This window comes from Panthera onca, chromosome A2, assembly GCF_046562875.1.
Source record: "Panthera onca isolate mPanOnc1 chromosome A2, mPanOnc1 haplotype 2, whole genome shotgun sequence".
NCBI lineage: Eukaryota > Metazoa > Chordata > Mammalia > Carnivora > Felidae > Panthera > Panthera onca.
In genome coordinates, this window is record NC_138340.1 from 126,261,076 (window position 1) to 126,287,469 (window position 26,394).

Below are 26,394 nucleotides of genomic sequence, written 5' to 3' on the forward strand. Positions count from 1 at the left end.
GGGAGTGGAGCGGCGCCTGGCAAGGCTGCAAGAGGAGGGGGACAGAGTGGACGATTAGGCTTCTACCAGGTTGGCAAGGACCACGTCCCAACCAGTGTCCCCAGTGCTTTGCCCTCCCCTCCTCCCCTTCAATCCCTGCTGTGGGCCTGTCTCCTCTCATCAGGTTTCATTTCAAATGTCGCCTCTGCAGAGATGTGCTCCCGTACATGTGATTTGCAGTAATGCCCTCATTCCAGCACTCTGTCACATTGGCACATTTTATTTTTCTTACAGCACTTATCATTATCTAAATATTTCATTTATTTGTCAGCTTGGACTTCCGCTAGCATACACCCAGTGAGCATTTGTTGAATGACCAGCAGAGCCTCTAAATGAATGAACGAACTACATGCTCATAGACGTTAAATTAAATCATTACCTTAAATCAAACAGATGATTTGCAAAGTTTAAAATTAGCTAATGCGATAGATGTAATTACTGTCTTCAACATATCAGAATATTTTCACAAAAATATTCATCAGGGGTCTTCTGTGATTACGGAATAAAGTGGATTAAAATTAACATGAAAGCATTTTATAACAAGGTCCTATAATTAGAAACAAACATCTTAGTAAAGACTCAAGCTCTAGAGAGGGAACAAGTGAGTATTAATTTTTTTAAAAAATTTATTTATTTTTTAATTTATATCCAAACTAGTTAGCATATAGTACAACAGTAATTTCAAGAGTAGATTCCTTGGGGCACCTGAGTGGCTCAGTCGGTTAAACGTCTGACTTCGGATCAGGTCATGATCTCACGGTTCCTGGGTTTGAGCCCTGCGTCGGGCTCTGTGCTGACAGCTGGGAGCCTGGAGCCTGTTTCAGATTCTGTGTCTCCTTCTCTCTCTGTTGCTCCCCTGCTCTCACTCTGTCTCTCTCTCACTCTCTCAAAAATAAATAAAGATTAAAAAAATTTTAAAAAAAGAGTAGATTCCTTAATGCCCCTTATCCATTTAGCCCATCCCCCCTCCCTGAAAGTGACTATTAGTTCCGATGGTCTATCCTTGACCTGCCTGATGACCTGCCTGAGTGCAGGAGGTTCATCCAGATGTGGGAGGCTTTACAGGGTAGCCTGACAGCCATGCACCAGAGAATATTTCCAGGATCTTCAGTTACCTAGATTACATGTGTATATAACATATTTATATGCAAGTGTATACACACACACACACACACACACACACACACACACAGAGGAATGGTAAACTATGGGGAGACTGTTTAGCCAGTCCAGTCTGAGCTGTACAGGTATCCCTGAGAGGCCAGTTATCTCCTCTGTCCTAGTGTTTAGGCACACCTGCAATGATGTATTCTAGAACATTCTTGAAACTATTGACTAATGAGTTCAAATAGATGGCAAAAGTGTCGTAGGCATTTGAACCACTATTACGGATTTGAACCACTTTTTCGCATTTCTGGAGACTTCTTTAACCAGGAAACGTATACAGAGCTCCTGTTCAGTGTCAGGCCAGTATGAGGACTAGGCAGCTGGAGAACTTGGACTAATAGTGGAGACAGTTAACCGGCCAGGGTACAGGGCGGTGCTGCTCAGTACACCCAGGGAGCTAAGGGGGTGGCAGAAGGGGCTCTAGAATGACTGGGGTTCTTAGAAGGCTTTCTGTAGGTGGTTCCATTAGCTGGAACGTGAAGGCTAACTCAGGGCTCGATGGGTGTAGCGTAGGTAGGGCAGGACTCAGGGTGTGAGGATGGCGTGCCAGGCAGAAGGGATGGCATGTGCAAAGGCAGGAGAGAGAAAAGCCTACAGAGTTGAAGATGCATGAGGTGGGCAGGCATTAGAGATTTGACTGCAGAAGCAGCCTGAGCCCGTTGGCAGGCACCTTGTGTTTGAAGCAGGGAGTTTGAACAGTGTCCTGAGAGTTAAAGGGTGTCACTGAAGGACTGATGCAGATCTACCCCTTAGAAAGAAGATTTTGGCAGCTGTAAAGGCTCTCCAGAAGGGAAGAGAGCCCCCCCCCCCCCAGGAGTGGAGACTAAGTAGAGTAGATACGAGAGGGTAAAAAAGGGGATACCTCAGTACATGGAAGGACGTGAGCCAGTGGCTGAGAGGAAAGGAGGGCCATCGAAGGATGAGAGCCACTGTGTACCAGGCCTTGTTTTAGGCTCCCAGTCACTGCAGGGACAGAGAAGGCCAATAACCCTGCCTTGTGGCTCTAGCATCTGGTGGGAGGAGCCAGACAGAAACAAAAAGAAGCAAGTCAGCAGGTAGTATAACCAGAGCTAAGTCCTCAGGAGAAAAATAAAGATAGCAGTGCTGGCAAGGGAGCAGGAAATTTGAAATTTTAGACAGGGTGTCCTGTGAAAATCTGCAGGGTGTGGGGAAGTCAGGATGGTGGCTCTCTGGAGGGAGAGCATTCCAGGAGAAGTGAGCAGAAATGCAAAGGCCCTGGGGTAGAGTATACCTGCCTATTCCAGGAACTGCAAGGGGCCCATGTGCCTAGAAGGGCCAGGGAGGCAAAAAGCAGGTGATATGAGAGAGCTGCGTGTGAAATGGGGGCCACAAGGATTGTGAGGGACCTTATAAGTCATTGTAAGGACTTCAGCTTTTCCTCTGAGTGAGATGGGAGCCAGTGGAGGGTTATAAGCTGAGGAAGACATGATATGACTTCATTCTTATAGGCCAACTCTGGCTTACAGTTGAGAAAAGACAGGAAGGGGGCAAGGGCAGAAGCCAGGAGACCTGCTATAGCAGTGGAAGTGGAGGGGGTGAAAGTGGTCAGACCCCGGATTTATTTTAAAGGTCAAGCCACCAGGCATTGCTGATACATGAGATGTATCCTAAGAGAAGTTAAGGTTGACTTCAAGAGTCTTGTCCTGAAAGGGTGGGAGGTTGGATTTGCCATCTTCCAAAGTCAAAAAGTCAGAAGTAGAGTTGGTTTCCAGGTGGGATTAAGATCATTATGGGTTTAGCTTGGGAGAAGTGACATTTGAGGTGCCAGGTGGAGATGTCCAATTAGCAGAGAATTATAAAGGTCTGGTCTCATCTGGCCTTCAGATGGAGCCATGGGACAGGACAGGTGGGAAGGCCAAGCAGGCAGCACCCTCCAGGTGTCATGATGGGACCAGCCTCCCATTTCTCACAGTGTCTGAAATTCTTTCACGTCATGGTTCTAGATGGAGTTGCCCATCACAATCATTGAGGCTTTTTAAAGGTACAGATTCCTGGGTCTCACTTTGGACAGGAATCTCCAAGGTGGAACTCAAACCTGAAAAATTTTTCAGAACCCTCCTCAGGTGATTGTGGTGGGCACCACTGGGTAAGACACTATAATGGTGGATGCATGCCTTTGTCCAAACCCATATAATAACAACAGTGAACCCTAATGCAAACTCTAGACTTTGCTTGATAAAAACAAAGCAAAACTCGGGGAGGTGGAAGTTTATGGGGGAGGACAGAAAAAAGGAACACAGCAATTTAACTCACTTTGAAGTGTTAATGACTTCTCAAATGTCACTTGATTAAAGCGTGCCTTTCGTGTCAGGCACTCAGGAGGTGTTAGAATGCGTGAGTAAACAGAATGGGGCGATCATTGCCTTCATGGAGCTGACGTTCTGGAAAGCCTGTTTGAAAAGCATGGAGAAGAGAGAGAAAAAGGAAAGTGACAAAACTGTGCCTCAGTTTGCTGAGACTGTGCTGATCTTCTGTCTCTGCCTGGAGAGAGGCTCCCTGTGGTGTGGGCTGGGAGGGTAGCAAACCCAAAGCTATGTGCTATGATAAAGCCCCAAAGAAGGGCTCCTCGTCACCTCCCCTTCTTTTTTTAAAATTTTTATTTATTTTTAATTTTTTTTAACGTTTATTTATTTTTGAGAGACAGAGACAGAGCGTGAGTGGGGGAGGGGCAGAGAGAGAGGGAGACACAGAATCCAAAGCAGGCTCCAGGCTCCTGGCTGTCACTACAGAGCCTGACGTGGGGCTTAAACTCAGGAACTGCGCAATCATGACCTGAATCAAAGTTGGACGCTTAACCGACTGAGCCACCCAGGCGCCCCTCACCTCCCCTTCTTGGACCTCAGTTGACTATGTACCACCTGTGCCCTGGGTAGCCAGATTTCTTCCTGTACCCCTGCCAGGTATCTTAACACCCAAAAGAATTGAAAACAGGGTCTCAAAGATATTTCCATACCTATGTTCATAGCAGAATTACTCAAGTAGCCAAAAAGCCCAAATTTCCACTCAACAGATGAACAGTTACGCAAAATGTGATATATGCATACGATGGACTATTATTCAGCCCTGAAAAGGAAGTTCTGACACATGGTACAACATTGATGAATGTCGAGGACATTATGCTAATGAAATAAGCCAGTCACAAAAGGTCAAATACTGTATGATTCCTCTTGCATGAGATTCTTAGAGCAGTCACATTGATAGAGACAGAAAGTAGAGTGGTGGTTGCCAGGGGTCGGGGAAAGGGGAAAATGGGGGGTTAGTGTTTCCTGGGCACAGGGGTTCAATTTTGCAAGACGAAAGAGTACTGGAGATGGATGGTGGTGATGGTTGCACAACAGTGTGAATGTACTTAATGTCACTGAACTATGCCTGTAAATGGTTAAAATGTTATATGTATTTATAATGTTTGTTATATGTATTTTACCATGATTGAAAAATAGGAGTTAGGCACTTTTACCAACCAAGACCAGAGCCCCTCTCTGGCTAGTTCAGGTAGGGTGGGGCAGGCCTCCTGGAAGTGCAGCTCCAGGAGCTGTGATGGGGCCACCCCATCCCCAGCCACCAGTACAGGCCACTGCCTGCTGTCCATCCCTTCTCCACTGCGCTCTATCCCTGCTGCCTCACAACTTCGGCTCTTGCCTGCTGCTTGCCTCCTTACTCCCCTGCTCTGCCCGTGACCCTCACGCTGTCTCTCGGATGTTCTTTCCTTTTCAGCTTTCCTGATCACTGCATCTTCTCCGTAGCCCCCTGTTCCAGTTTTGAGAGGATCCAGTCGGTCATCCCATTTGGGGGAAGCAAGCACATTGTCAGTGTCTGACAGGCTTGTGGGGTGGTCCCTCTCCCCCAGTCAGCTTGGCCAGGGTAGCGGGAGCCCCCTGGGCTCTGGCCACCGGCCTCTCCTCAGCAGAGGCTGTGGGTGGCAGTGAAGGTAGGTCTTGATGATGGGGCTTCACAAGAACAACAGTAACCTGATGGGAAACCTCCGGCCTGACAGGTTCTGTATTCATCCCCAAGTCAACCATTCTGTCCCTCCCCTCCCTGTCTCCACAATCTTTCCTTTATTTGTTTTTCTGCTGCTCACTCACTCCAGAAATAGTAAATTACATGCAAGGCGAGACCTACCTTATTTATTTTTATATTGCTGCCTTACCACATGGTAGCATTCAAATGTTTATTAATAAACTCATTAATGAGCACATGAAAACATAGAAAAAGCACCAGATTTGGAATCTGAAGACTATGCAAGGTCACTTTCTGTCTGTGTGACCTTTGAAAAAGCACCTCATTTCTCTTGGCCTCAGCCTCAAATTCTATAAAATGAATGGGCGTACATCAGTAGTCCAAAGAGTGTTCTACTCACTGCCTCCCCCAAAAGGAGTCGAATGGGTGTCTTTCCAGCAGAATTTCTCTGTCTTTAATATGCTAATGGGTTTTATGAACTTTCCAGGGAGAGATGAAAGTACAGAACGCTTTCCAAATTCTGCTCGTCCATGTGGCCCTTTAAATGTGGAATGTCCCACAGGGCTTGGGCTGGGAAAGATGAAAGGCCTATTTGGGATGCACATGACCTCTAAGGGCTGACTGAGCCTCAAAGAATCTCGGATTTCATATGAGTTTGTTTGCTGCTACTTGTTTACTCGCCCAGGATACATTGCTTTGGATTTCATATTTTAAATGCTCTTAGTTACCTTTGATCATTTCCTGTCTATATTGTACTCATAGTTGTCTGAGGTTCATTTCCCTCTGTGTGTTTCTTTGTGACCTGCAGGTAACCAAGGCCATTCAGTCAGGTTGTACGAAGTTTCTCCTCCTTATCTTGGAACCATACGGTCCCTCCTGTTACCAAGAAAGATAAGGCACTGACATACAATGCCGTGGTGGCTGACACAACATATGAAGGCATCTGGACGGGCAGCTGCTATCTAGGAAGGTCCCTATGTTGTCATTTCACTACCAGATCATTGTCTTGGCCATGTGATTCCTGGGAGGCACAAACTAATTTGTGGGTTTATTGTAGGGAAGTTAAATATCTTTCATGACTTTGACTAATGGCCAGGTGTCATAACTGAGTGGGGAGCAAGAAGAATTGTCAAATCAAAATATGGAGTGCTCAGGGCTGCCAGAGGACCTGAGGAGTGATCTCTTGGGAGTGTTGCAACCAAGTACACTTGACTTGGGCATTGCAGGGGTTAGTTGAAAACCATGTAGTTGAAAACCCATTATAACTTTTGATTGCCCCAAAACTCAATCACGAATAGTCTACTGTTGATCAGAAGACTTACTGATTATATAAATAGTTGATTAATACATATTTTGTGTGCTACGTGTCAGTAGAACCTTGATTTGCAAGCATAATTCATTCTGGAAGCATGCTTGTAATCCAAAGCACTTGTATATCAAAGCGAGTTTCATGAACTATTGAATCAGTTGTGATCATGTGACATTTGGAGTCATGTACTACTCCTATTGCAAGACATCACTCGTTTATCAAGTTAATCAAGTTAAATGTTTGCTTGTCTTGCGGAACACTAACAGAACAAGTTACTCGCAGTCCAAGATTTTATTGTATTATAATACCATATTCTAACAGTAAGGTAAGCTAGAGGAAAATATGTTAAGAAAATCATAAGGAAAGGAAAATACAGTACTGTACTGTATTTGTTGGAAAAAAAAAAATCCACTTCTAAGTGGACCCATGCAGTTCAAACCCATGTTGCGCAAGGGTCAAATGTCTCATAAATTGGTTGACATGAAACAATAGAAATATGTTGCCTCACTGACCTGGAGGGAAGTCTAAAATCAAGGTGTCACAGGGCTGTGTTCCTACAAAGCCTCCAGGGGAGGCTTCTTCCTTGTCTCTTCCAGCTTTCTTGGCTTGTGGCAGCATAACTTAGATCTCTGCCTCTGTCTTCACGTGGCCCTCTTCCCTCTTTGCCCAGATTTTCCTCTTCGCACAAGGACATCAGATCTATGGGATTAGCAGTCCACGCTAATGACTTCATCTGAACTTGATGACATCAGCAATGACCTTGTTTCCAAATAAGATGACATTCAAAGGTACCAGGGGTTAGGACTTCAGCATATCTTCAGGGGACATGATTTAAACCATAACACCCCTTATGTCCAGGAAAAGCATGTTTGGATGCCAGCTGCATGCAATAGGTTGCATGTGGCCCTCTGGGCCCTTTCTGTAAACAATGACGGTCTAATCCCTTGTTTTGGGGCCTATTCTTGGTTTTCAGAGAAGAGAGTCCAGAGTTTAGGCCTCTTTACAGAAGATAGAGTGAGGGCCAGGTATGGCAAAGGTATTTGAGGCTATCTTTACAGATTAGAATACATTCTCAAGTCACTATAATGCAGGGCTTTGGAGCAGCATTTGAATCCTGCCTCCACTACTTGGTAGCTATGTGACTCTGAACAAAGCTCTTGGCCACTATGAACTGTGGCTTCCTCATAGGTAGATAATGGTAAGGACGTCAATTCCTTCCCAGTGGCCCTCAACTGAGGGAGATTTTTGTCCCCCAGAAGATGTGTGGTAATGTCTGCAGATATTTTTGATTATCACAACAGAGGCGGTGCTCCTGATATCTAGAGGGTAGAGGCCAGGGATGCTGCTGAGTATCCTGCAATGCGCAAGGCAGCCCACACAACCAAGAATAATCTGGCCCCCAATGTTAATAGTTACAGGGTTGAGAAACTCTGCCCATCCTGTGGGGTTGATAGTTAGCTATGGAAATGAGACATGCAGGGTGCATAGCACATCCTTGGCATTGAGCCAGCCCAATACATGGCAATTGTACACTGAAAAGTAGGAAGTTTGTGGCAGTCCTATAAAAATATTTGAACGCGCTAGAATTTTCAGTTTATGGGAAGGAAAAGGGACTCTCAACCTCAACGAATTATGAATGCTTGAGAAACATAAAAAATGTAAACTATAGGGGCGCCTGGGTGGCGCAGTCGGTTAAGCATCCGACTTCAGCCAGGTCACGATCTCACGGTCTGTGAGTTCGAGCCCCGCGTCAGGCTCTGGGCTGATGGCTCGGAGCCTGGAGCCTGTTTCCGATTCTGTGTCTCCCTCTCTCACTGCCCCTCCCCCATTCATGCTCTGTCTCTCTCTGTCCCAAAAATAAATAAAAAACGGAAAAAAAAAAAAATGTAAACTATAACTGGTTAAGAGATAATGAGGCATACAGAAGGGATAGAAATGTTAATGGAGTGCTTGTAATGTCACATGCTGACCACTTTCACCTACGTCACGTCATTTAATCCTTTTAACAACCTTATGAGGTAAGAACTTCTTTCCCCATTTTTATAGGTGAAGAAACCGAGGCTCACGAGAGTTTAGTTTCTTGTCCCTGGATATATCTATGAGGGTAGAGCTGGTACTCGAGCCCAGCTCTCTCTGTCACCAAGCCCATGACTCTCTGTTGCCCCACCCGACTCACATGCAGTCACTGCAACTGACAGATGTATTAGTCATGAGCCCAAGGGTTGGAAGCCGAGGAATGTAGCCAGGAAGACCACTAGGAGAACCAGCAATGTGTTGAAGGTGCCTCCCAGATTCCTCAGGGTTTCTACCAGGCTGAGCTCTCCTCTTCTCTTTCCTGCATTTGAGTCCAGGCCCCTCTTGATGTTCTCTCTGGCGATCCTCACGACTGGACCAGGCCTGTCCTCCAGGAACAGTGAAAAATGCTAAAAAAACTAACCATTTACATTCCCTCTTCTAGCTTCCCATGACACGTCTTATTCCCTTAAGGCAACAGAGCACCAGTATACTACAGAGAGGAGAGCTTGTAATTTAACCAGAGATGTGACAACAATAGTCCAGAAGCCAGGAGTGGGGGAATGAAAATGTACTTTTGTAAGGTTCTTGAACGTACATGAAGTGATGTGATATCACATGAAGGTAGTCATAAGGATGTATCCTATAAACCCTAAAATAACCACTAAAATAACAAGACAAAGATTTATAGCAAGTAAGCCACAGAGGAAGTAAAATGAAATCACAGACGGCAATCAGCTCACCAAAGAAGATGTACGAGTGGCCAGGGAGCACATGAAAAGATACTCAACATCATCAGTCATCAGGGAAATGCAAAAAGCCACAGTGAGATAAATCCTTGACACCCACCAGGATGGTTATAGGCAAAAAGGCAAATACTAATGCACACTGGAGAGAACATGGAGGATTAAAAACCCTGATGCACTGCTAGCAGAAATGTAAAATGGGGCAGCCACTTTGGGACCGTCTGGCAGGACTTGGAACATTAAACGTGGCGTTACCATAGGATCTAGCAATTCTGTGCCTAGGTTTATACTCAGGAGAAATGAAACATGCATCTGCACAAAGCCATGAATGTTGACAGCGACATTATTCATAATAACCAAAAGCTAGAAACAACCCAAATGTCCATCAAATGAAGAATGGATCGAGAAATGTGGTGTGTCCATACAGTGGAACTCATCCATGAAAAGGCATTAAGTACTGACACAGGCCTCAACATGGACGGATCTTGAAAACGCTACGCTAAGTGAAAGAAGCCAGTCACCAAAGACCCATACTCTATAACTCCACTTACGTGAAATGTCCAGAATTGGCAAATCTATAGAGGCAGAAAGTAGCTTAGAGATTATCTAGGGCTGGAGAAGGGGTAGGAGTGGGAGGATTTGGGGGTGATACTAAAATGTGTGAGGTTTCTTTTCGGGTGATCAAAATGTTCCGTAACTGTTACACAATTTTGTGTATACACTAGAAGTAATTGAATTGTACACGACTTTTTCTTGCTTGAAGAAGAAGGAGCACTTCTTTTTTTTTTAATGTTTGTTTGTTTGTTGAGACAGAGAGAGAAGTGGGGAGGGATAGAGAGGGAGAGAGAGAATCCCAAGCAGGCTCTGTGCTGACATCAGAGCAGACACGGGGCTCAATCCCACAAACTGCAAGATCATGACCTGAGCCAAAAGCAAGAGTCGGATGCTTAACTGACTGAGCCACCCAGGCACCCCTGAGTTGTACGCTTTAAATGAGTGAAGTATACAGTATATGAATTACATCTCAGAAAAGGTATTACAAAAAAAGCAATAAGTTCAGAAGTAGGCAGAAAAAAGGAAAAGGAGGAAAAGGAATAAACAGAGCAAACAGAAAACAAACAACAAGATGGTCAATTTAAACCTAACCATATAGGGGCACCTGGGTGGCTCAGTCAGTAGAGCATGTAACTCATGATCATGGGTAACTCATGGGTCATGGTTCCAGCCCCACACTGAGCATAGAGCTTATTTAAAAAAAAAAAAAAAACTAATCATATCAATAACCACATTAAATTTAAACAGTCTAAATGCTTCAATTTGAAGGCAGAGATTGAGAGATTGGGTGGGAAAAAAGAAAGGGGCAATGATAGGCTGCCTACAAGAAACCCACTTTAGAAAGACACAACTAGGTTCAAAGTAGAATGATGGAAAAGGATGTACTACGGTAACACTAATTTTTTAAAAAGCTGGGGAAGATATATTAGTATCAGACAAAGTAGATTTCAGGGCAGGGAATATTACTAGGACAAAGGAGGTTAGTTCATAATGATAAAATGGTTCATTCATCAGAAGGTTATAACAATCTTAAATATTTATGGGCCTGATAATAGAGCTTCAACCAAGATAAAGCAAAAACTGATAGAACTCCAAGGAGAAATAGAAAAATCCTCAATTATGTCAGATATTTTAATTTAGCCATTTGTCATACAATAACTGAGAAGGACGTTTGGAGATTGTCTGATCCAATCCACTCATCTTACTGATAAGGAAAATGGGACCCAGAGAAGTCAACTGACTTATGCACGGTCACCGAGTTCATTAGTGCCGGAGCCTGGCCATTAACCCAGGTGTCACCAGGGCTACTTAGTCTGTGAGACTCCCTGCAGCATACAGACGTCCAAATTCAGCCTAACATGGTGGTGAGAGACTTACAACCATGAGTGGGAGGAATCCCACTAGATAAGCAGTCATGGTTACTTATATTTTAAGAGACCACCCATTAATTCCTTTGACAAATATTGATTAAGGTCTAGGCCCTCTTGGAGATGCTTGGGATACAGCAGTGAAGTCAAATTCCGTGTCCTCCAGGGGCTTATATTTTGGTGAGAAAGAGACAGACAATAAATATCTAAGTGAAAAGTGCTACTAAGACAAATAAAGCAAGATAAGAGGGATAGAGAGCAGGCCAGAGCTTTAGGCAACTGTGCCCACCTAGCGTTTCCCCAAGAAAAGCTAGTTCTGGGAAACATTCCACATAAAAGGGCAAATAGGTGCTGTTGAACTGTTTCCTTCTGGAGATTCCCTATGCACATTTGTAAATTGAAGGCCCTGAGAAGTCTTGCAATGATGAAACCCATTTCAACTTCTTTACCCTGGCACTTTCCAACTGTGGAACGTACTTTGAAGAATGTCCATGGGACCTCTTGGGCTCTGTATAACGTCTTTTCTATGTACTTTCTGGAAGCTGAATTTCCAACATTTGGGCCTTTAACTTATTCCTCAAAAAAGATGGTAGTTTCTTCCAGATCAATTCACAAACGGGGCACTTATAGCCACCAGAGAGGCAGCATGATGGTGGGAAAGGAGCCCTAGCCTGGGCTCCTCAAGAGAGATTCCCTTCCCAGCAAGTTTCTTGGCCTTTTAGGTCCTCAAAGATAAAATGAGGATCTAGTCTCAGTGCTCTCAGGTCTCCTCTAGCTCCAAAATTCCATAATTTTTTTGGACTGAGATTTTAGGACTGTGGTTGACCTTGGTTATTCGTGTTCCAGATGCTGATCCTGCTGTTCTAGTGTGGAGAGAATGTTTGGTCTCATCTATGCTCAGACTTAAGATCAGTTTGAAGCACTGCTTCTACTGTAAGCTATGTACTAGAGTCATCTGGAGGCTTAACAAATACCCCTACTTAGATCCCACCCCCCAGAGTTTCTGATGGAATTGGTCTGGGGAAGGGCCTGGGCACTGGGATTTTGGCAACTGCCCCCAGGATTCCTAGGTGCTGCCGAGGTTAAGAACCACTGCCTTTATTTAAAACAATTTTTTTTAATGTTTACTTATTTTTGACAGACAGAGCATGAGTGGGGGAGGGGCAGAGAGAGAGGGAGACACAGAATCTGAAGCAGGCTCCAGGCTCTGAGCTGTCAGCACAGAGCCCTGTGTCGGGCTCAAACTCACAGACCGCGAGATCATGACCTGAGCCAAAGTCAGACGCTCAACTGACTGAGCCACCCAGGCGCCCCAAGAACCACTGTCTTTAAAACAGTTTTCACACTGCAGTCTTTCTTGAACACCTTCATGGTCTATTATCATATCTGAGTACCATCTGGGCACGAAAATATATGACAATATGAACAGTTGTATCTTTTGCTATAAATATGAGATAGCCAAAAAACAAAACCCCCCAAAATGGAAAGCAATATAATTAAATTCTAGCTAGATACCGGTGCCTGCCAAAATTCTGAGCCTGAGGTCAGCATTTTCTTTATGGACAGAGATGAACAAATATGAGAACGTATTTTGGTCGTGGTGGCCCCAAACTGAGAGTTTCTCCTCAACACAACCACAGTGATGTTTGGAGAAATGAAAAGGGAGAGATTCCCCATTGAGGGGTTTAATATATATAATGTTGTGTCTGGAGTCTCTTAAACTCCTCTTCCTCACCACCGCTAGGTCACACTTTGGGGGATGCTCTTTAAGGTCTTCAAGGTTATTTTTTAAGGAAGTCATTTTTGCGAGTGGAGTTGTTAGGTCAGAGACCAACTTATCAGGGCTTACTTTTCCAATATTGAGGAGAAACATGGTCCCAATATGAGCATCATTGGTAATGGTGAAAGAGAAGAAAAGGTGAGAATCATAAAAGTGCATCGTGAGGTTGAACCTGGCAGGGGGGTCAACACTGAGGACCAGCTGTAAGTGAGCCTGGAGGAGAGGAGGGGCAGGTGAGGTGTACCTGTTGTTCCTACGTGTGTGACAGCCTTTTCCCCTAGCTCCTGTCAGCAGTGCTCCCTCGTGCTGGCCCATGGCCCAGCTGAAGGAGCCTCCTCACCCTACCTCCAGAAGTACTAGGGCCCAAGGGTATTTCCATGATTTATCCTAAGGTAGGAAGAGTTGCCTCATTCCCTCTTCTGATTTTGGAGTATTCTATGCTAAGGAGAAGACTCATAATTAGGCATTCAGAAATGGAAATAATGGCCTCTACCAAGAAGAATGTTTTATAAACCCTCAAATTTAATAAACAAGAAAGAACTGTTCTGCGAAAAAGTGGAAGTCTGAAACTGGAAATGTTGCTTTTAAGAGGAAGTGAATAAAGCAAATGGGAACTAGAATTCCCAAACGTGGTGATGATACTCACATCACTGTTAAAGATTAATGAATATTATTTTCTGTAATAGCAATAATTCCAGATGGGGATGGGAGGGAGGGCAACACGGTGCTTCTGATGGTAAATGTTCCCCATTGTGGTACTGTAAATGAAGCCACCTCGTTCTGTTGGGACTTTGATACAATAACCTCCAGCCAAATGCTCCATAAGAAATAAAATGCCAGTTGGAAAGGCATTTACCATGTCTGGGAAATGACAAAGGCCTTCACTTGTCAGCCATGAAATTAAACAATATATCAGTCAGTAGACTATGAGCTTTCACGGAGAAATTTGATGCAAAGACACACAACCCAGTACTGCCAAAGTCTCATTCCTGCCTTTCAAGCCACTTCCCTGGGAGAAGGCCAAGTCCAGTAAAGGAAGGAGAAATAACACTTCTGAATTCCCTGGAAGTTGTGAATGGAGGTGTCTGTTTTTAACTGGTATTGAGCTCTATTGTGGGGGCTGATGCTAAGCCATTTAGTAAAACCAAAGCAGATGCAGGTTTGCATGTAAAGTTGATTGGAAACTGTCTCCTCCAGTATCTATGTATCTAACCAGAAGAAATAGGCTCCCCTATTTCTATCACCAGTTTAGTGACCTATCAGCAAACAGATTGGCACATATGCAAACAGACAAATGATACCTAAATGGAGAAATTTTTTTCACAATCTTTTTTATTTAGTTTACTTTCATGGAAATGTTTCTATTAATTCTTTCTAAAAACTTCAATTAAAAAAAAAAGCTTACACAACAAAAAATCTGAATAGGCCTACATCTATTAAAGGAATTGAATCAATATTAATCACCCTCCAAAACAAAAGCATCAAGCCCAGATGGATTCACTGGTGAATTCTACCCAACATTTAAGGAAGAAATGATATCAATTTTCTACAATTCCTTCCAGAGGATATAAGTGGAAAGAATGCTTCTTTAACTGATTCTATGAGACCAACATTACCCTAATACCAAAAGCAGACAAAGATTATACTGTTTATGCAAAGGAATACTTCTGTATAGTATTTTGATATTAGTTAAGTTGTGGCATCATTTTGAGATCCATCAGAGTTTAAAGAAAAAAAAAGAATTGAATATTTTAAGCATAGACATTATGAGCTTTTTAAAAACCAAAACTTTTTATAGCTTTTCAAACCAGAAGTAAAGAAGTCACTGAAGCATCCTACGGGTGTTAATTTCTAATAAGGCAAATATCTATGGTTATAATCCACATAAACAAAAACTGTTTTTTTTTTTTTAATTTTTATAATGGTAAAGGTTTTTGTGATAAAAAGTTAGAAAGCCATGGAGTATCCCTGGCTATGATGGGTCCATTTCTTGTCATGGCTTCATAAGGAGGCATTTTGATAGAATTCTAAGCACCTATATCAATCCATGGCTGGGCCTAGAGTTTTGTTCCTTCTAGTCCTGAGGGATTTTCACCAAGTTAAGTATTTTTCTCTTCATTTTTTTGTCTATTTTGCTTATATTTTTGAAAAATGTTTTCCTCTATTTTTTTATCTTTCTTATTTTTTCTTTATTTCTTCATCTAAAAGTTTCTAATTAATTTTTTTGCATTTTCACCGTTTATTTTCTTTTTCATGTTTTCTTATTTTTCTTAAATCTTTTATTTTTATTTTTCTTATTTTTATTTATTTTTGCCATTTTCTCGGTTTTTTTCATTTATTTTTCTAACTTTTGTTTTCAATTTTTCTAATTTTTAAACTCTTTTGTTTTTTGAAGTTTTTCTTTATTGTAGGAATGAGTACTGAGCAGAATGTACAATATTCTCTTCTATATGACAGTGGAGTATGAAAACCTCAAGAAGTTCTTCATCCTCAACCCAATCAAGGGGGGGCGGGGTACTTTAGAGGAAATCATGAAGGTTCTGTAGGTAAACATGGACCATGGAGAGGAACTAATACCTTACATGGAGCCACTCCCTGACTCCAAGGATCCTGGGCAGACTGACTTGATGGTATCCCAGGGCTACACAATGGGAAGGGATCAAGGACTCATAGATGGGCCAGAAGTATGACGAAGTGATGGTAATCTATGTGCTTCTGGCCTATAAGAGATCTGAGCTGGAGGGCGACACCATCATCCTGAGCCCCATCCTTTGGCTGATCCCACCCACAGCTGCCCTTTAAACTCATCCTGCAAGGTATGGCATCGTGACTCTGCTAACCCAAAGCAGAGGAATTTCAATAAGCCTGCCACTTCCACCTTTAATTCCTACTCTGAGAACAGTCAGAAGAGCAGGACAGAAAATCAGTGGCTTGAGGAGAACCAGGAGTTAGGATGGAAAGTGAGCAGCTCAGGCAAAGCATCTGACAGTCCCCTACTTGGCCTAGAGAGGAGACCACCCCAGCACAGCCCCCAGCATGGCCCTTTGGCCTCCCCTGAACCCATACACCAGCAGCAGTGATGATGTCCCGGATGCAACCAAATTCCCCCAGGGTATATCCTCCAGGAAAGGCCCTCCATACCGGCAGCTTAGACAGTGGTCTGACAAACAGAATTTGCCTGACGGTGTGACCCCATCGTCTGCCTCTAGCAGCAGCCAGGGCCGGCAGGGGGTCATTGAGAAGGATAAAGTTTCACTTTCATCCACACCTGTGTTTGAGGTCAGCCAGAAAGAACTGGCATGAAGCAGAAAGAGTGGAGAAGAGGAAACTTCAGGTGGCCAAAGCAGTGAGATAAACAAGGAAGCATGCTGGGAGGTCAGGCGTGCTCCCTGTACTTTACATGAAGCATGGAGATCACGAGCTCCTTGGAGCCCATCAAGTGTGGGAGATTGGCCAGGTGCTGAACACAAACAGCTGCACTGGGAACTGGACAAGATGTACATGATGCTGTGCGTGTGTGGCCCGCTGAGAGAGGACTTTGTGCACTGGGGGATAGAGAGTATGACCTGCCCAGCCTTCGCTCCCAGGGCTCAGATAAGGGGCTATCTGACACTTCCAAAGCCTTCACAAGCAGTCTCCAAGATAATGCTGTACCTACAGGATGCCAGGGGCCACCTAGAGGACAAGATGAAAGGCCCCTTTGCCCCACCTGGATGAACTTCAGAGACGGATGGGACTGTTGCTCTTGGAGCATTTCTCCTCTTCCCTGCTCTTCTCCATCTTGTCTTCCATGTTCATGGGGGAGGGGAAATAGAGCTGTAGAAATAAACGCGATTATAAAAATGCTAATTTATTCTGTTTAAATACGATAGTTTAACAAAACCACTTTCTTTTTATTGCTACAGCTGTCATACAATACTCATCTACTGTTCTACAAGAGAAGGGCCCTGAAGGTTTCCAAATTCTCCTGTGACCCAACTGAAAAACAAAAACAAAAACAAAAAAAACCTCAAACCACTTTCCTTGAGGGAAATCAAAGCCTGGTGAGGTCACCTGAAGAATGGGACAAATGTCAGTGAATTGTAAAGGGAACTACATTTGGAACTATGACATTGGTTTTTCTTGCTGGGAAAACAAGGCCTGAGGGTCACATCTATATGATAAATACTTCTGTGAGGCAACCTTTTCCGTAATTGTAAGCCTATAACAATGACACTCTGGTAGTTCTGTAGGTTGGCTGGGCTCAGCTGGGTTGTTTTCTCTGCTCCTTGTGGTCTCTCCTGGGCTCACTCCTGTGGTTTCATCTAGCTAGTGGCTGGGCTAGGCTGGAAGGTCCTAGAAGGCCTCTCTCACCCATGTGAAGCCTCAGTGCTTATTGAGGGTGGGGATGCCCCCTGTCACAACAGGATAAGCCAGAACTTTCCGATAGCACGGCAGCTGGTTCTAAGAGGAAACGTTCCAGGGAGATCCAATGGGCAAATGCTTATCAAATCCTTGCTTGCCTCTAGTAAATGTCCCCTGGTCAAAGCAAATCACATGGCCAAGCAAATCACATGACAAGTGATCACACAGGGATGAGAGTACTGGGACATATGACTCACTGGGGGCCACCAATGTCACAGTCAACCACATACCGCTGTGTAACAGAGCAATAGACTCATTTAGAGAACCCAACGGAAATGCTTCTAGTGGCGAGATTCATGGCTGAGTGTCTACACACAGAAGAAGAAATTTGAAGACTGAGGGTATATCCATTGCCACTGTCCATGTGGTCCATCTGGGGGCATTCTGGGCCATCAAACGCCGTGACTCCCAGGGAGGCAGGGTCTGATTTAGAAAGTTCCCATATACTGTCAATGTCTCATGCTTCATCAGTTTGGGAACACACAGAAGCCTACTGTGGTAGAGAGTGACAAATCTGCTGTTGAGGTCATACCAATATTCAGGACAACATCCAGTTTGGCCATTGCGTGAGTGTGGGTGCCAGGATAGCTGTCAGTGGTCTGACTGAACCCCTTGTTGACTAGGAAAATGGGAACTTCTCTGCAAGGGCTGAGGTTTTGTGGGTTGCGGTATCTTTCCTTATTCATCTTTCAGATCTCATCTTCACCTCCCAAGGAAGTCCCCTACACTCAGTTATTTTTAATTTACAGCCGTATCCTCCTCCCCTTCCCTTTATTCTAACATGCTCTGTTCTTATCAATTTAATGTCTGCATTCCTGCTGGCCTCTCTGCTCTGGGAATAGAGAAATCGTGTCTTCCTCATTAACATGTTTCTAGTGCCATGCATGTTGAAATTTTAAATTGAAAACTGCTCTCCCTTCTTCCCTTCCATCACCTCTCCCTTCCCCTGAAGCGCCATTTCCCTTTGAAACTGCTGACTCAGGAGCAGGCCAGCGACCTCCCTCACTCTGTCTCTCTGGCCAAAGCCCCAGGTGAGATCTCTGTTGTAAGGAGCAGTGGCCACGGGACGTGGCACTCAGAGGGGATGATGTGACCCTTGCTCTTTGACATACTCAGGTAACACAGGTGTCAGCCAGGCCCTCACCTCCTGTCCTTCTGAGAGTCAAATGACACTGGCTCAAACTTCCATTCTTTGTGGAGCAGGACCTCTCTCCCCACCCGCCAAGCTGCCAGTCTCAGTAGGGATTCTTGAAAGTCAGACATGTCACCGGGTCACTCAGGCTGTGAGTTTTGCTTGCAATGAATTCTGGATCTTTCATCTGGCAGCTTGCCACTGGCCCCTTCTCACTATCCCATATCTCTCCAGAGAGACTCAGCTTCTCTACCTTATGTCCCTGATAGCACTCATTCGAGGCCATTACATTTCTTATTAAAGATTCTGGGTGTGGGGGCCCCTGGTTGGCTCAGTCAGTAGAGCGTATGACGCTTGACCTCAGGGTCATGAGTTCAAGCCCTATGTTGGGGGTAGAGCCTACTTCAAAAAAAAAAAGATTCAGAGTATAAGTGTGGGGGTTACATTGGAGAATAGCACATTGGATAAAATAGACTGTCAGACATGATTAGTCTTTTTTTAAGTTTATTTATTTATTTATTTTGAGAGACAGCACACGCATGAGCAGGGGAGGGGCAGGGAGAGAGGGAGAGAGAGAGAAGGAATCCCAGGCAGGCTCTGTAGTGTGAGATCACGGCCTGAGCCGGACGCTTAACTGACTGAGCCACCCAGATGCCCGGAGACATTATTAGTCTTAAAGCCTTCAGGTGTCCCCTCTCCTGGGGCCCCGTCTTTAACTGGGACTGTTCACTGGTCTTCTCTTCTGTTGGCTCCAGACTCAACTCCTTCCTGGGTCCCTTTGTTCCCCTTCACCTCCCTCCTCTTCACCCTGGCTCACCTACTCCTTCTCCCAAAATAATCCCATCTTCTTCTTCCTCTTATTTTCCATCTTCTCCTCCTCTTCCTCCTCCTCTTTCTTCTTCTAGTTCAAGCAGCATTTCTTTTTATCTTTTGAGGATTTTTTTTTCAGTTTTATCAAGGTGTAATTGAAGTACATTAAACATCACAAAAAGTGTGTGAGTCTCTGTTTTGACATACATACACCCATGAAACCATGACCTCTCAAACATTTCCATCATTCCAACGGTTTCCTTGTGCTCTTTGGCCAGTTTCATCCACTCCTCCATGCATCACAACCCCAAGCAACTGTTGAGCTGCTTTCTCGGTATATAGATTAACTTGTATTTTCTACAGTTTAGTATAAATGGAATCAAGCATCATATTCTCTCACTTTTTTGCCAGGCTTCTTTCATTCGGCATGATGATTCCAAGATTCTTCAATCTTGTGTGTATTAATTATTTTGTCTTTATGGCCGAGTAGTATTCCATTGTATGGATATGCCACTATTTGTTTATCCATTCACCTACTGGTGGATTTGGGTTGTTTGTGATTTGGGGCTATAACAAACTCCTAGAACATTCACTACACATCTTTGGGTTTCATGCTCTCATTTTTCTTTGGTAAATACCTAAGTGGAGTGGTTTGGTGATCCCATAGATGAGTGTTGAACTTTTTAGGAAACTGCCTAACTGACTTCCAAAGTGGTTACACTGCCTTGCATTCCCACCATCAGTATCTGAGAGTTTCAGTTGCTCCATACCTCACCAACATGTGGTTTGCCGGTCACTTTCAATTTAGTCATGTTATTGTGGTTTTGTTACTTTGTTTCAATACCCAGGGGTTTAGCTACCTCTTGGCTTCATTTCTACTTAAGGGGGAGCATATGCTTCGATTTACAGAGAATAAAACCAGGTTATGCCTGTTGTGCCAGTAAAGTTGGCAGTGCCCCTCTTACCCTCCCATGTGTCCTGGTTTGTATTATAAAATATGTAGTTTCTCTGCTTCTAATCCCACTGGCCGTGCCCCCAGGCTCTTCAAGGCATTCTGCTCAACAAAGACTTTTCCTTCCTCTACAAGGGATTTTCCTGCTTTTCTTGAACATGTTTTTCCTTATCACAACAGGATTTCAGGAGGAAAGGAGTGGCATAATGTAGTTTAGTACTGGGGTTGGGGAGTAGGGTGGCAAGTGAAGGGGATAGAGGGAGGGAGTCAGATTAGGTCCTGATGACATCATTTGAGCTGGATGCAGCCATTCTTGACATAAGCTCTCTTCCTTAGGTTTAGCACATAAGAACCTGGAAATCCCTCCCTCCCTTCTTTTCGTCTAAGCCAGTGTGACTGGGGTTTCTGTCACTTGCAATTAAGTCCTGACCCGTATACACAGTAGGGGAATGTGCCTCAGAAAGGCAATAGCATTTTGCCAAGCCCTGGCTGCCTCTTACATCACATCTGAAGTACTTTGTGCCTTCCCTGAGAGTTACTGTTTTTGCTGACCTAGCCCTGGGAAATTTAAAGCAGGAACATTGGTCACATTGGTTGGGACGAAACTTCAGAGCACACCAAATGCCCAGGGTCAAAGTATTCAAAACCATCACCACATGGTTTGTTTAATCAAATACTCTAGCTCCATGTATCTGCTGTACTTCAGCAGGTTCTTTAATCGTTAACTGAGTTGTCATTTAGTGGTTATGATCCAAGGACTGTTCTGAATTTTGGTAAGCAATCTTCATTTCCAAGCAGCATTTCCTGTCTCTTTAATGACTAGATTTAATACTTATAGAAACATATCGATATATACTGAGAGCGCTATACGTGCCAAAGAGCAACCCTATTAAGTGTTGTGTGCGAACATATCTCTGAATAATCGGTGGTGCGTGACCTCTCCCAGCAGCAGGAGTTACTAGCATTGTTTGAGGACATCTCTGTGATCGCAGCGCAAAGGCAATACTCCAGTGAAAGAAAAGAGGAGGCCAGAAGTGGGGGGAAGAAGTAAAAAAGATCCCATTCAGTCCCCTCTGGGAACGTTCTCAGACTTGACCGCAGAGCTGAGCGAGACCCTTGACACGCAGGGGTGCCCCCCCCCCCCCCCCCCCCCCCCGCCACAACTTGGAGTGCCCGGACCTTAAGCCACGCCCCAAAGATGATCTAAACTCAGACTGGTGGCCTGGTAGTATTTGCACCCATGGGCGCCTTCTCTTCTTCCGGGCTCCTCCTGCGGAAAAGCAGCTTGGCAGGTCTCGACTCGGTCAAGACCAAACAAACACTTTCCACCTCACACATATAGCCTTAAGTCTTTGGTAGTATCTCCACTCAGGAGCTGCAGGCCCCAGGGCAGCCTCCTCAGGACCCGACACTGCAGCAGCGATATCGGCCCCGCCCATTTAGTTCCTAAATCCCGCCTCCGCGCCTCCGTGGCCCGCCCCCTTCCGCCATGGCCCCGCCCCTGCGTTCCCGCATTCCATCTCCACGCCCACGCGCTCGGGGCCCTCCCCCCGCGCAGCAGGGCCCCGCCTCTCAGATTTGCCGGCCCCGCACTCCACCCTCTCGCGTTCTGGCCCCGCCCCCGCGCTCCGTGGCCCCGCCCCCCGCACTCCAGGGCCCCGCCCCAACGCTCTCTGGTTCCGCTCTCCCGGGCTCTGGTCTGGCGCTCGGCCCCGCCTCCACGTTCCCTCTGGAGTCCCCGGAGGAGTTGCCGCGCTGGGGGAGGCGTGGCCGTGGTGCCGGCGGAGGCGCGGGCCGAGCCGCCAGGACTTTGGCTTTGACACGGACGGCGAACTGGAGCCGTGGCTTTGGTACTCGGCACCGACGCGGTCCTGGCGGATCCCGCGTCCGAGTCGGGCGCAGGACTTTTTGCTTCCATCAACGCAACTGCGGCGACGCCGCAAGTCCTGGTGCAGCCTCGCCGGCCGGATTTCACCGCCGCTGCCGCCTCCGCGCAGCCCTGCAGCTCTTGCTGGCTCTGGGAGAGCGACTCTAAGAGTTTCTCCCGCAGAAAGAGCCGGGACGCGCGGCTCGAGGCGGCCCAGCCGCTGACCCACACCTGCGCGGGCACCAGAACTGGAGGCAGGGGGCCCGCGCAGTCCCGGGTTGAGCTCAGGCTTCCGAGCCGCAGGTGGAAGGACGCCCCGGGGGAGCAGCGGAGAGGTGGGGCGCGGGGACTTGCGGCGGGTCTGGTGGGGGTCCGTAAACCCCTTCTTGGTGCCTATACTAGTGAGGACGGGATTCCCAAGTTGCAGGTGGTGCTGAATGTCCGGCGGCGGGGTGGGCGTGGGAGATACGCCCTCTCTGCTGCCCGAGCCCTGGTAGGGGCGACCTAAGGGGGGATGGTGGTGAGAGGTGAGTAGAGGCAGGGATCAGAGGTGTGGGCTGATGAGGATAGGTCTCTTTCCAAGAGAAGAAGCTCATAGCCTTTTTGGACCCGAATGTGATAAAAACCAGACCTCTTCAGAGGGAAATCCATACGGGCCAGCCTCGCTATGTGTTCAGGGGTTCACGGACAGCCATTAGCCTGAGACTCCTGGTTAAGAACTCCTGCTCTAGGTAGGGAATGCTAATGCAAACTGATTAACTGATCCAATCGATTTGTGTGTTTATTAATTTGTTTTCCAGGTGGCCAAGTGAAAGGTACTTTTGGACACCCTGGGCATGGAGATTTAGTGTTTGTCTTTGGTAACCGTTTCATTCCCTGCATCGTGCACCTTCCCTCCTTCTGTGCCTGTAAGGTTTGTTGGGCTTCCTCCCTAGCCAGAGAGTTCTTCTGCGGTGGTGAGGCCTCCCTGGGCCACTGACCCTGGCCGGCATGGGGAGCACCCTGGGCTGCCACCGCTCCATACCGCGGGACCCCTCGGATCTATCCCATAGCCGCAAGTTCAGCGCGGCCTGCAACTTCAGCAACATCCTGGTGAATCAGGAGCGGCTCAACATCAACACGGCCACAGAGGAGGAGCTGATGACCCTGCCTGGTGTGACGCGTGCGGTGGCACGCAGCATCGTGGAGTACCGCGAGTACATTGGTGGCTTCAAAAAGGTGGAGGACCTGGCGCTGGTCAGCGGCGTGGGTGCCACCAAACTGGAGCAGGTCAAGTTTGAGATCTGCGTGAGCAGCAAGGGCAGCTCCGCGCAGCACTCTCCCAGTTCCCTGCGGCGGGACCTGCTGGCCGAGCAGCAGCCTCACCACCTCGCCACCACTGTGCCCCTCACCCCACGGGTCAACATCAACACGGCCACCCCTGCTCAGCTCATGAGCATACGAGGCCTCACGGAGAAGATGGCTGTGAGCATCGTGGACTACCGCCGCGAGCATGGGCCCTTCCGCAGCGTTGAGGACCTGGTGAGGATGGGCGGTATCAACGCCGCCTTCCTCGACAGGATCCGGCACCAGGTGTTCGCGGAGCGGTCCAGGCCCCCCTCTACCCACACCAATGGGGGCCTGACCTTCACCGCCAAGCCTCACCCCAGCCCAACCTCGCTGAGCCTGCAGAGTGAGGACCTGGACCTCCCGCCAGGGGGGCCCACCCAGATTATCTCCACTCGTCCTTCCGTGGAGGCCTTTGGAGGCACAAGGGATGGGCGGCCGGTGCTGAGGCTGGCCACCTGGAACTTGCAGGGCTGCTCAGTGGAGAAGGCCAACAACCCCGGGGTGCGAGAAGTGGTGTGCATGACACTTCTGGAAAACAGGTGAGGACAGGAACCATGGAGGGGGTGGGGTGTGAAGACAGTTCTTGCGTGGCCTCATCTGTACATGCAAATGAGTGGACTTTTGGGGGGTAGGGAGAGGGCAAGATTATTTAATCAGTGTTCTTGAGGCCCCAGCCAACATTGTCACCTGCAGCTGAGCTCTCTCTCCTGCTCCAGAATTTTCTGAATACAGCTATCTGGGCTTGTGGCCCATGTCTTAAACCTGGCGTATCTGAGATCGATTCATAATTTTGGGGTAAGTGGAGATTGTGTTGGTGTTATTGTTCTGGAAAATGTTGTTGGACTTAGAGGACTTCATGGGGTTTACACCAGATCAGACACTCAGAACCTGGGAAGCGTTGCACAGTTTTGCATATGAGAAAGAGCTAGTTGGGATTTTTTTAAAAATGAGACACAAAGTCACTTTTTTTCACCAAATATGCCTATTTGTGTGCACAAAATCAACTTAAAGGCCAGGTATTTGCAAACACATACACTCTATATATTCACCAAAATGCTGTGAATGAATCACTCCTCATTCTTTTTCCTTATTTAGCCTGAAGTTGGTGTTCAGGCCCACAACTGCAACCTCAAATGTATGTAACCTCTCCTGTCCCATAGCCAGGAAAGGTCAGGCTGACATGTGGTGACTATTGGCCAGATTTTCCCATTTTGAACCACAGGAGAAGAGACTTGTAGGATGGGCTCTTATCACAGCGTGTTTACATTATTCACAACACTGCTTTCTGTAGGAGCTTCCATTAACCCCCCGTAAAACAAAACAATATTATTGTAGCAGTAACTCCTGCTGTTAGTAAAACAGTGTGGTGTATAATGTAATCAGCTTGGGGAAGGAAAGAAATATTTTTAATGGTCTCTTCTTGGCCAGAAATCCTCTGGTCCTGGTCTTGAGGGATTACGCCCTGCCACGCACCAGACATACATGTAGTGTGTCTGTGGCCACTAGCTACTTTCCTTTGCACTGGATTGTTGGTGAGCCTGACAGTTCAGTGGCAGCAGTTTAGTGACGCGAAGTGAGTTCTCAGCGGGCAATCACAGTGCATTGTGGCAGAGCATCAGGATAAATGAGTGAGGAGAAAACCAGGTCACACCGTTTCCCTGGCACTGTCCCCGTGGCACACTCCAATCACAGGACGGAGGGATCACGCACCAGGTCAGAGAACTGGACCAAGAGAGCTCCCCAGCACTCTGCCTGCGCTGCTGTGTCCTCTGTTTTGCACTGTAACTCACTCCTTTTGCAAAATCATCTTGTTCACAGGTGAGAACTGGACTTGATGCTGGGTGATATTTATCAGGAATGGCTTGATAGTTGTTTCTCTTCATCCATAGCAACTTGGGTGCATGTATGGGAAAGGGGAAGGGAGGGTAAAGGACGGATGGCTGTTTAATTCTTATCCTCAGTTTTCTTAAGGCTCAATTTGGGGGGATGAATCAAGATCTGAAATTGCCCAGGGGGAGTGACAGATCGGGCAGCTCTTGTCCATTTACTGTGACAGTGGTTTTTAAAGTGTGCTGTCTGGACCAGCATCAGCGTCAGCTACTGACTCAGAAACTCTGGGTTTCTGTGTGTTCACGCATCCTCCTGGTGGTTTCGATGCTCACTGAAGTTTGAGTCCCATTGTACTATGTGCTGGGTGATCAGCTGCCCCCTGGTTTAGTCTGTAAAGCACCACCTCCCCCTTACTGGCTTTTCTGACAAGGCCAGTGAATCCATGCAGAGCCTTCCAGGTATTATGTTTTCTTGGATTGTTCTGATCATCCCTATAGTTGTCCAGCGTACGATGTTCTTTCTGGCCAGAGTTAAAGGGCTTATTCCGTTTTTAGAACAGGTGAATGTGAAGGCTAGGAAATGGGAGAGAGAGCAGGGGACAGCTGGCCTCAGAGAGGGCTCTGCTCTGCAGTGTGGACCTGGGTCAGCCAGGGAAAGCGCTAGCAAGTCGAATCCAGCATGGGGTTAGGGTTTGTCCTAGAAGGATGATGGTTTGTTGAAGACATTTAATTGTTGTCCTCAAGTGAGAGTGCTAGAGCTTACCCAGACCTAGTAGGGTGTAGAAGTAGCCAGGGCGGTGACCTAGGTCCTCGTCACATATCTCACATCTGGCCCGGTGTCGTCCTGTGTCTTGGTTTCTTTTGCATGTTCACAATGTGTTCAGAGCGTTCTCGGCACTCATACCACCTTATTAGCATCTGGTAAACATATAGTAATAGGCTTAGGGCTTGATCCCCTGTAGAGCTGGAGTGGATCCATTTGCCTGTGTGGCTGTCCTAGGGTACCAAAAGATGGCTGGCTGTTCCAGAGTGGCTCACATGTCCTCAGAACAGCAGTGCACATTCTCCAAGGGCTGTGTGTTCATCCTGATTCACAGAAATCTCTCACCATCCA

The 26,394-nt window shown here is 46.4% G+C and overlaps 1 protein-coding gene across 7 annotated transcripts in view; it reads left to right on the forward strand.

The window, feature by feature from the left end:
• EEPD1 (endonuclease/exonuclease/phosphatase family domain containing 1) overlaps positions 1 to 26,394 on the forward strand; it is a 240,787-nt gene that overhangs the window by 69,416 nt on the left and 144,977 nt on the right. For 4 of the 7 annotated variants that reach the window (XR_014137313.1, XR_014137312.1, XR_013553043.2 and 1 more), the window contains exons 1-2: positions 21,962 to 22,457; positions 22,923 to 23,990. Coding sequence is in view for 4 of the 7 variants with exons in the window: in XM_078440571.2 (XP_078296697.1) it covers positions 23,113 to 23,990 (878 nt within the window). In the remaining 3 variants the exon portion in view is untranslated. Of the gene's footprint in view, positions 1 to 21,961; positions 22,458 to 22,922; positions 23,991 to 26,394 lie in introns of those variants that run through there. The other 3 variants (XM_078440574.2, XM_078440579.2, XM_078440577.2) reach the window with 1 other exon arrangement.